This window comes from Pygoscelis adeliae, unplaced genomic scaffold (genome assembly GCF_000699105.1).
Source record: "Pygoscelis adeliae isolate BGI_AS28 unplaced genomic scaffold, ASM69910v1 Scaffold178, whole genome shotgun sequence".
NCBI classification, from domain to species: domain Eukaryota; kingdom Metazoa; phylum Chordata; class Aves; order Sphenisciformes; family Spheniscidae; genus Pygoscelis; species Pygoscelis adeliae.
This window is the reverse complement of record NW_008825323.1, coordinates 1,554,801-1,566,557: the sequence shown is the minus strand read 5'-3', so window position 1 is coordinate 1,566,557 and position 11,757 is coordinate 1,554,801. Positions and strand designations below refer to the sequence as shown.

Sequence of the window (11,757 nt, the reverse complement as noted above, 5' to 3'; positions counted from 1 at the left end):
TTCCATGTATTTATTGCATACAAGAGTATCACATTGTAATTACTTCAATGTGTTTATTGCATCGAGGATGATTTCAAAAAAACTTTTTTAATTTTTTTTCTGTGAAAATTAACAGAATAACATACTGAATTGAGCAGATGAGCCCAAACTTGCATGTGTTATTTTCACTACATGTTACTGCCAGTAGAAGTAACACAGGAGCAAATTCTGCTGCCAGCAAACTGGGCACGCACACTGATTTCTTACTGGGTTACACCAGTGCTGGTGAAGCAGAACCTACAACAGTAGCTCGAGGTCCACAGCATAGGCTGAGCTATAGTGAAACGTATCTGAAGGCAGGACATGCCTGAACTTCAGCAATTTTCTAGTCAAACCTCTGCATGATCAGTCAATTTAACATAATGTTATGTTGACCACATAGGCACTTTATTGCTGTAAAGCTCTCAATACAATTCAATCCTTTGCAGATCAAAGCTCTCACTGTGCAGTTCTCGGCAGGATGATGACTTTGGATGTAGGATATTGGAGTACTAAGCATTTGCATGGTAGAGACATGGTTATATTGGGGCTCTCAACTAGGTTCTAAAGAAAAAAAATCCGAATATTTCTGATCAAGTCCCTGACACGAATTGACTTATTTTGGATAAGTACCAAGAAAAGCGAAATCAGAATCTTCCACAGTGGCTTTCTCTAAAACATCACCTAAAAGATGTCTGTTGAACTTAACATTTTTCATCACTTACGCACTTGAATGTGAAATATATTCAGACATCTTTTAAAAAAGTGAGTTTACTTATGTTGGCATATGAGTGGTGATGAACTCCTGAAACACATCCATTCATTCATCTGATCTACATACATACTTAAGTAGCTTTAGGTGAAGCTTGTCTGGAAAAGGGGTCTCCTTCACACGGCGAACTACAAAATGTTACATCCATATTCACCACAGCTCCTTCTGCCCCTCAAAACACGGAGAATGGCCCCCTGTGGAGAAATGATGGCTCCTTTTATAGGGAAAAAAGCAAAGGCAGCACGTGTCCTGGTTTTCTTCACTGTACAGGAACAAAGCAAGGGGTTGAACGAGTTAGTCATCTTAGCACGGCAGGCCCTGTGGTAACACTTGGTTTGAAAGCTATCTAGCTGTGGATTCATTCCTCTCTTAGAAACAAAGAAACGTTTATACTCTCTATCAAATTTTAAATAATGCCTGAGATCAGGGAGCTGCAGGAGGCATTCAGTCTGGTTAGGTTAAGTCAAGCCAACTGTAAAGGTACTCCTCCTGTCCAGGCGTGGCTGTCGGGCACATCTGAGTCAGAGCACACAGCTGCCCTGCTCCCATCGCAATCTTTGCCTGCTCAAGGAACAGCAAAAAGGAGCTGGGAGAGACCCATGCTATTAAAACACTGAATTTCCTACAGACAGAATATTAAAAAAAAAAAAAAAAAAAGGTTCTAGAACAATAACAAAATTCATCTCATGATCTTAAACCATGTGAGCACCACCTAGAGATTTAAAATTTCAACAAATGCTGGCAGCGGACGTCGTTCTACTGATCTGCTCTGAAAATGCTGATGCACTTACAGTAAATCCCTAACCAGGCCAGTTGTGCAACAAGTTGAAGTGACACAAAGTATTAACATTTATGGTGGTGAGTCAAAATCAAACAAACATCCTTCTTTTATAAGCTTTCTCACAGCATGTAGTGGCATGTACTGCGAGTAATGAAACATCTGTTACAGCCCTGACTCTCTCGCAACTGAGCAAGTGTTGCAATCATTCTGTAGTGCCAGGCTTCACCTTAGGGTTTTAGTGGGTCAATGAGAAGTATCGGCAATGGACAACGCTCATCTCAGGAAGAATGAAATAAAACAAAAAACTCTTCAAGAGCCAGGTTTCCCATGTAGAAAATAAAAAAGTACTATATTGCAAAGTGTCAAAACCTAATTTTAACTCCAGGCTGAAAGACTTATTTTGGTGATACTTGCAGTTCATTCAAGTGCCCAGAAAGTCCCTTGTCAGCAGGTGTAGGTATGGGCAGAAAAGTGAATTATAAAATATGCTTAGATGGTTCGCTCTTGTATAAAGTTGCCCACTATACTTCAGATGGACTGCACACACTTTTAAAGCCTGTCCCTTCTGCAGAGGGGCATGGGTCTCCCCGACTGCCCTGTGCTTCTGTATATTGCCCGCAGTGAAGCAAGGCTCGTTTCCCCCCCCAACCCTCACCCCCGCCCCCCAATAAGTTTTGCCATTGACTTGGCCCTGTTTGCTCCGCAGTGTGACCAGCATAAACAGAGTCAACAAAATTCCTGGGAGTCACGAAATTTAAGACTTGATGCAGCAGAACATGTACATGTACATAATTAAATATAGATGTACTCTCATTTCCCATCAATTGAAATGTGTACTTAAAAGGCCCTTGTTTAAGGGCTTTGCCGACTAGAAACAGTTTCCCGTGTCTGTGAATGCTTTTGCATTAGACCTTAAAGATTATGTCTGCTTTGGATATGAGTGATGACTGTAAGCTGTGCAGTCCTACCAGCTATTACAGAACTGGGACACAGAAGTGCGGTTGGTTTGTTTGGGTTTTTTTCAGCTCAGAAGTAATTAGATACAGTAAAATTTGTATATCAATATAGCAAAATTCATGGAAAGATTTCTGTAAGAAAAGTTTTCTTTTAAAGGAAGAGGTTGCTGCTCAGAGCTTGCCCAGTGTTAAGCCTTTAGGCAAGTTCCTGAAGAAGGTATGAAAGGCTTGCATTCTCATTTACTGTATTTCTACACTATGCTCAGAAATGTTCAGAGGAAAAATTCCCTTGGTCTCCTGCTTTAATGTGTTTTTCTTCCAGAGTGCCTGTGCAGCAGCAGAGTTAACGATTCCTACAAGATCAGCCTGCCTGCCCCTCTCAGTTCTGAAATACTTCCTCCGTATTTTTTTTTCCAAGGGAGGAACTTTTCTTGCTCATTTATGACCCCAGATGACTGATCTAACTCTATTTGTAATGCAATACTTGAACCCTCAATCAGAACAGGGGTATCTGTGTAGCACCTACAGAGATTAACAGAAAATTCAACTCTTTGGAATTCCCCCTTATTTCTGACTGTGAGAAGAGTGAGAGATTAATATTATGAAACCAGCAAGGTAACGCAGTCGACAGCATGCAGCTGCCAGTGGTTTCACTCTTGTCCTTCATCTCTCCTTCCCTCTGTTTGTTTCAGATCATTGCATATTTTATCACGTCACAATATAAATTTCAAGCTCTCTGGCTCAAGGCTGTGTCTTTATTTGAATTTGTAAAGTTCACAGATTTGGGTACTCAAAAACCAGTGAGAAGAGTACAGCTTAGGAAACGCAGAACAACTGTGTAATCAAAAAGCTTTCCTGTCCAACAGGGTGTCTGCATCATCTTCCAGCTCCATAAGCAGCGAGTAGAAATAACAGACTTGTTTGTATCAAACGGACTCTATTGTTTTTATTAATCAGTGTTACACGTACAGGTTAATTAAAAAAAGCTACAGTTTGTGAAATATGTCATCTAGCTACAAGATACAAACCTAGGCCAATTGCCATGGTATCTATTGATGCTCAGCCACTGTAAAAAAATTACAGTTTATTTTCTGATATACAAAACTTCAAGCAAACATTCCTTGTTAAACGTTCAGTAAAGCTCACAGAATTCTACTACAGTTTCATATAGTGTTTTAGTGCAAAAGGAAGTACAAATATAAAAATACTGAGGCTTGAATTAAAAAAAACCCAAACAACAAAAAACCAAGCAAGCCGTGGAGCTAGAGGTGAGTGTCTGCTATGGGTATTCTTCTAAGCTCTACGATCTGGGAGTTAGCCATGCTGCCACCGTCCTGGCTGCCATGACAAGATTCATTATCGCTGACGCTGAGACCTGCACCTGAAACAGTGAAAAAAATAAACAAAAAAAGAATCAGTGAGAATGAAATCCCGACACAGAAATGGTGATATCGTGTCCTCCTCTGCTTCATTCCGATTATTGAAACGCTTCTGTACCCCACAACGATGTGGCAAATTTCCTCTTACTAGTCCACAATTCTGAATCCGCAGACTATAACATTATCTGACGTAGTTTTGTACCATCCAGATACTCTTTTTCATAATTCCACTGTCAGTCACTTTATTTGTCGTTCATGGTACAATAGCTATTCAGAGGTTGCCTTGAAATCACAAGAGCATAAATCAAGGCCCGGCTTAGGCTGGGTACATGATCTGGCTGTTACAGTCTGGTATTTCCAAGGACTTCTTCATGAAGAATTGATTTTTAATGATACAATTTCCCTGTTAAACTATAATTCCAGCTGTTTTAATAGGATTGTAATTTCAACATGAGAAAAGACGCTGACTAAATATTCTTTAAACCCACATTTGGCACAAACTGGTGTATTGTGTTTTTCTTCTGTGAGAGAATACTAGACTTTGGCCCATGGGAACTTCCAAAACACATCTGGAAGACACCTCAGGAGGCCACTTTCTCCATCCTTTTGTCACAGGAGTTCTGCTAGCTTGTTGCTTCCTTGTTGTTTTTTGGGGGTTGGGGTTTTTTTTGGGGGGGAGGTTTGAGTTGATTAGTGTGAAGATACATAATCCTGCACTAGTTTTTATGAAATATGTATTTTTTCAGACAACTTCATCAGTTGTAACTATAAACTTCAGCGCGTTTTCAGCTCCTCTCTTCGAGCTGTAGAGCGAATCCTAAAAAATACATGGGTCTTGTTAGGGTTTAGGGCATCTAGGCTTTAAATTTGTTGAGAACTGCACATCAGTGTAATTAGGCATGGTGATTTCAAGACAGACTAATTTCAGGCATGGTCTTACAGTGATGTCACTTACAAATAACTAGGGAAGTTATTCATTTTGGGCAGAAGTAGATCTGTAACTACACACAGTTCAAAGGAGTTGCAAAGGAATGACATTTGGCTCAAAAAGCCCCGAACAGGGTATGCTGGGAAAGGCAGTGATTTGCATTTTCATACTAAAAAATATTTTTAGGAGTTTCTATCAGTTGTACAGCGCACCTCTTATTTCTGCCTCAGCTGACATTCCAGCCTTTGGCTTGTTCGGCAAGAGGCAAGATAAGGGTCATTTACTTTTTTGGAGTTACTTCATCATTTTCTCTGCACCCTATTGTTCCACTTTTCCATAGCACCCTTCCTTCCACCACACGCCAAGTAGAAAAGAAGTACAGAAAAGGGGGCAGCGGTGGGACGTCCCTTTGCTGTGGGAAATCAGGCTGCAATCTTGATTATGGAGCTTGGTTCAGAGAACCTGAGCAGAAGAACCTACAGGACTGGGCAGGCTTTCCTGCAGAGGTCTGGAAGAAGTCCTGGTAGGGGCCAAACTCGGGTGCAGTGCTGCATGAACCCAGCGCTACTGCATTCAGGTGAAAAGTGGGTATTTCTGCACCGTAATCCTTCTTACACCTGGTTTTGGTGTTTGGGTCGTGACGTGAACATGCATTCATTGACATCCACTAGATGCGTCCTGTTCTTGGGTCTGTATGACCCCAAGCTCTTGAGAGACCAGCAATTACTGTCAGAGTATGACAAGAGTAAAAGTCCATCAATGTACGGAGATACAATAATAAGGACAAGAAAATTAAGCTCTGACTCATTAAAATACTTGTTTGTAAGTCTACTGGAGATGATTAAACCCTACTTACTGATTTAAACTTATATGCACATTTAACTTTTTCATTGAATCATGTTCCTAATAACTAAAAGCTGCTTGAAAGTCCTGGGAAAAACAGCAATTGCATAAGCAAGTTACTTGGGTTTTTTTCTTACCTTCTCTGAAACTGTTTTAGAAAGGAAACATGATTGTAATAGAGAAGATAAATCAGACTGCTGTATTTAACATTTGGGGATGGAAGAACAAGGTAATAACCTTGAAGTAAATACAATACTTTGAATGGAGGAATAAAAACAGTACTCCTTATGTAACATCATTAACATTGGAATTCACTCAAAACGTTTATTTAGGCTGAAGAGGGTACAAATTTCAAAAAGGGAAAAAACACATTATTGAAAACGTTTAAAATCATATTATATAAACATGATCATCCCAGGTTCAGATTTTAAGGTGAACACTGACTGTTGGGGTTAGAAAGGTATTTGTCTTACTGGTGGGTATACTGCAATTATTCAGTATAATTTTTATAATTATATTGTTATTGTTATTATAATAACCCCAGCTATTCAGGGGTTTCTTAAAGAATCTCGTGCTGGTCACTATAAAACGATCAGATACTGGTCTAATACAGTATTACACTAATTATATTCTTAAATGTCATATACATGCATGCTTTGTGCATGCTTTGTGCAAAGTAAGAGGAGATTTTTTTTGTTATGGAGGTTCTTAACAGGAACTTGGTAAACCAGAGGCTGAAGTAGGCTACTTGGGATTTACAAGGGCCTTGTTCTGCTGCTGATGCAAAGACAAACTACATAAGAGCTGATCCTTTTTAGGAATGAGAGCTGAAATGTAACCAGGATACCAGCTTACCAAACAGTCAGCAGAGTGGAAAGGGTACGACTGTTTACACGATGGAGTTTCATAGAGTTCATAGGTCCGGCTTGTTCTCGGATTAGAGCAGAATTTAAACTCAGATACCAAAAAGCATGTACTCCCCTAGAGATGCTAGAGATCGATGGTAGGTACATAGCAGGGAGTATTAATTTTCCCCAATTTGTGAAGAAACTATTTTAAGAAAAAGATGCAGGAAAATGAGGCCTTTCTTCCTTTCTTTTTGTATCAAAGCACTAGCTAGAAACTGGAAAGTCACAGCTCGCTTTGCAAACCCAGCGAGATCCTTCCAGTGACATCTGCTGGTTGAAGGATTTCATCAGTGCATTCCTACGTGCCCTTGAACACCAGCTGTTATCGTTGGCTTGTTCAGATATATCTCAAACTTTCACTAAAACATGTTATGGGAGACCGAGTTTGTTTTGTAATTACTGTTCTCTTATCTCTGGGGAGACTTTTTATCTCGTAAGCACTTCTATCTTGCTTTCTGAATCAATCATGATTTATATTGTATGTGTAAGATGTATTAGACAGATAGAAATGAATAAGCTACACGAACCAACTTCAATTCTTTTTTTAGGGTTTTGACTTTACAGAAATGACACCAACAGACATCTGGACCTCTATGAATACAGTTCAGATTGGACTAGAAATGCTTCCTGGATACTATGCAGTCACGTTCCACACCCAACAGGTAGCATATTTGCGAGCAATCACAAATGAGAAGTTGAATGAATATGCAAACTGGCTACCCTTCCTTCTTTTTTTTCTATGAAGTGAGCCCTTCAAAACAGAAACGACATCGGCTGATAAGGCAGGGCTCACATCTGGCGCTTTGCCACCGTCTACGACGTATCTGCCCTGTGACAGACAGTCTCCAGGATATCGCACTGAACAGCTTTCAGAATTTGAAATTTCAAATGTTTCCTGTTAGTTCAGGATGCCCAACATGAGATGCTTAATTCTTAAACCAGGCACCTACAGTGGTAACACCAAGGTTTAAGAAATGCTGACTTTGGAACCCTAGCTGTATTAGATTGAAAATTATGAGTTGGTTTATATAGTATCGTTATTATAATAGCTGTATTTGTGTGGGATTTTTAACTCATACAGTAGATTTTTCAAGGTATTCTCCATGTAGAATATTTACTTAGGATTTATCACATATGCCTCTATTAAGAGCAAAAATACACTGAGACGTGGACGTAGCAATATCCTCCATTGATACTGTCCGATATGTATTTGGAAAGTACCATGTGCCAGGCTGGTATTCTGCACTCTAAGATGATGTCTTTGCAAACAACTTCCTGCAGGGGTGGGTGACCAGTCAGTACTGGGGGGGTCTGGGCCTCTCTCAAAGACTTTGCTGTGTTTTGCATTCACATCTCACCCAAAGGAATGAATCGGTTCAGTTTTGTGCATCACAGAGGACAAAAGCATTTGTAGGAGATGGGAATATGGATGGAAGCTCAGAGATCAGTAAAGCTATGGTGCATTTATGGTAATGTATGCTTTAGAGCAAAGCTGATGGACAGCTTGCTGCTTTGGGACAGCTTCCATCTAATTTTATTCTGTTGGCTCCCTTTTTAACCCCCCAGCCCTCACCAGAGTAGAAGTCCTTAGGGAGTTCTGCTATACTGGGCTTTAGCCTCAATGACAGTAACATACGACTCTGTGACAATGTGGAAGGCAATGGTCTTACTAAATTGTCTATCAATATAAACCTTGCACAAGAAATCAGAGGAAAAATGAGATCTAGTCCAAAATGACAGCACTTGTAATGTTAAATAGTACAATTAACAAAAACTAATTAGTAAATAATTGTCCTTCTCAGTAGAAGCTAAGCCTTTGATTCATTATAAAAGCCATAAATGAAATATAATAAAATAAATAGTTTAAGCCGAATTCATAAACATTAAAAAAAATAGGTTTTGGCACATATGAATAGGCAGGACATGTCCCTAAATTATTTTTTGCTACTATAATTATCCTATAATTTCCTTCACATAAAATGCCTTAGAGCTGGCTGGCCTTCCAAAAGATTCCCACAGTGTAAGAGATGAGGTGATATAGTGAGCATAGTGAATCCTAACTATGTATTTCTGTATGGACATGAACATATTTGATGGAAAGGAGGAATTAATTGATAAGGCATTCAGAGGCCATGGCTTTATGATATAAGAAGTCCAACTTTTGGATTTCTTGCACCAAACAAAAAATTCTATGGCCATGTGATGCAAAGCTTGCACAAAACTAGCATAAAAGCTGGCTAAGAAACAGTACGCTGTTGTCCACCTAATCTGCTAGAAATGCGGTTGTATGCCTTCATCTGACCCAGTCCGTATTTCAGGTTAATCTGTAATTAGGCCCAGCATTAATGATTACGGAACCAAGGGCTAAGTGCATAGTTCTACGACACATTTCTTTAGCAATAAGGCCAAGTGTGCCAACACATCTATTTGTGGAGCTGCACTGCAAACTGCAAACTACTAAACTGTTGCAAGTTAAAGAATAAAGTTGTGCTGTGGGGGTTGGTTTGATTTTTTTTAACCTGCATCAGTCATCCTTCATTTCTGCTGCTGAGAGTGGCCAGCTGCCGTGCAAGGGTGGGGCAGGAGGACAGGAAGGAGATTTAAGCTTTGCTGTGATTATACTCTTGTTCTCACTATTCTTGGTTGCCAGATTAAACCTTGGGGCTACAGACAGTGAGCATAAATTAAAGTAACCTTCAGGCAGCTCCAAACTACATAAGCAGAAAGGACAGATGAAGTGCAAAGAGGCATAAAGGTATTTTTGCATACTCCTCTTCTAATCAGTGCTGATCCTCAGCCAACCTTCAGAGCAGGAGCTAATATTTTAGCACAGCTGAGGCTGGGTTTGGTTATAGATTGACAGTTTTAGGGAACAACAGATAATGGAGGTTTCTGTTTCTGCTTACCAGAGGTAAAGCTCAAGCAACAGCAAAGCAAGCATTTCTATTCCCCCTCTATACCCAAAAGCCACACCTCCCAGTTTAGGAGTGATAAAAACAGCTAATGTGGTGCAAAGCACCTTCTCCCTGCTCTCCCAGGGGCTTGTCTGCTCGAGATGAGAAATTCTCAGCTTACTGAAATAAAGCCTGGTCTAAAAGGTTTCAGAAGCACTGCTTACAGCAAATGACAGACAAGAGCAAGGCAGCAAAAAGGCATCTCAGCTGCCCATACATTTTAGCCTATTTAGAGAAGTGGTGCTGGTCTTCCAGTTGCTGATGACCACTGCTTCCTTGGAGCTGGGACTGGTGCTCAAAGGGCATCAAACTGATGCGGAGTGGCAAGGGGAGAGGGAGAGAGAGGGGGAGAGGGAGAGGACAAGTCTCTAACCTGAGTTGTGGTTTCATGTGAGTATGAGCAATGATGGAAGAGAGGAAGAAGAAATGTGCTGCCAGGAGGGACCAGGAGACAGGCTCCTTTCAGTGCCTGCTAGCTTAACTGTATCATAAAACTCCCGTCAGACCACAGCTCAGCGAATACTTTAGCAGCATAAGCCTGTACTGCCAAACAGAGAAGAAATCCCACTTTCCACCACCCCATCTCCCTTTTTATTGCTTCCACGCAGTTCCCTCCCTCGTGCCGTCGGGAGCACCTTGACTCCTTGGCCAAGCACTGAACTGGACTAGAGAGCAGGTCTGGATGAAAATAATAAAACAGATAGGATTTTTAGTTACAGAAAAGCCCACATTTTTTGGATTAAAGTATGTGTTGAGCTACAGCTTGTATCTAAGGCAATAGCTGATAAACATTTACTTTGGTGGTTAAAGCTACTCTAACCTCAGTACCGCCTCTTCAGTTTGGCTTGTTCAAATGTTCTGTGTGGGGCTGGATCCAGATGGGACAACTGGTTTGGCTTAGAAAACATCTTTTTTTTCCCCTGTAATGTTGCTGGGGACACAGTTTAGGCACACAAATAAGCACTGGGGTAAAATGGTCAGGTACTACTTGAATCAGTAATGCAAACAAAAATATTTTTATCCAACTGTGGCCTGAGGTCTCTGCTTCAAATCACATTAATACAAAAGGCTCATAAGAACAAATTATAATAAAATATTAATAAAGAAGACAATAAAATTTAGGCAAAATAATCAAAAGCTGGTTCTAGGCCTACTTCAGAAGGACTGAAAACAAATTAACTAAGGATGGAACTTGAAGATTTATTAAAAAATCATTAAATGTTGAAGTTGTGGTGAGTCATATTAACCATGAGTTTTAAGTACTGCTGTTGCCTAGATTGTTCTTCATGATTTAAGACTCAGTCTTCCACAGTGCGTAGAGTTTACTGCAGAAAACAGGCCAACTGATGTCAACTGAAGTGCTTAAGCAGTGAACACTGTGTGCGATGGTGGGAGTGTTAGATGTGAATGGCTTCATACCTTATTAACTATCTATGAATTATCTGGTTTCCTTCAAAATATTCAGGAAGGAGTAAAAGAGTAAAAGCTACCTTCTTAGGTACTTAAAAAAAAAGTTTGCAACTGTAAGCTTATGCATCTAGATTTTAAAGTCTTGCCCAAAATCTTTAACTGCATAACGAAGTAGCAGTAGTCTACAAAATGCCCAGTAAAATTAACAGGTACAATACAGATTTTGAGACAATCTTCATAAAAATTTGCACTTCTTAGCACTACACCAGTTATTAATAATCCAATTATCTTCATAATCAGAGGAGTTTTCTGCAATGGAAATTGGCTTAGGAGATAAAGTATTATGAATATACTGAATAAAACTACCCCTTCATTAGCAGCATTCCCAGTCTTCCAATCAGTTTGACTGTTTTCCTTGGTGTTGCTGAAGGGAACAAACTCCTGAAATTATCAGTGCCAGAGCACTTAACCTGCTAATGTCACCAGTACCTCGCTGTTGTCTCTTGCAAGGCTCGATGGTATCCCCAAAGATCATTCAGGTGACCTCCTACTGCCAAGCTAGCGCGTTTGTATTTCATCTGGTGCCTAAAGGAGGTGCGTTTGGGTTAGCATTGCCAGGTCTTATCAGGTGGCACTCCTTTGCCCTTGTGGTCGTCTTATCAGACATTCCTGTGTTGACGCCAGAGGGAGGGGATGCCATCCAGAGGGACCTTGACAAGCTCGACAAGTGGGCCCGTGTGAACCTCATGAGGTTGAACAAGGCCAGGTGCAAGGTCCTGCACCTGGGTCAGGGCAACCCCCGGTATCA

At 40.4% G+C, this 11,757-nt stretch overlaps 1 protein-coding gene across 1 annotated transcript in view; it reads right to left on the bottom strand.

Annotated features, from left to right (window-relative positions):
* Positions 1–3,781: 3,781 nt before the first annotated feature.
* The window catches only part of GPR98 (G protein-coupled receptor 98), a 289,750-nt gene continuing 281,774 nt past the window's right edge, over positions 3,782–11,757 (bottom strand). The window contains exon 89 of the mRNA XM_009330315.1: positions 3,782–3,908. Within this exon, the coding sequence (XP_009328590.1) occupies positions 3,790–3,908 (119 nt within the window). The 3' untranslated portion in view covers positions 3,782–3,789. The remainder of the gene's footprint in view (positions 3,909–11,757) is intronic.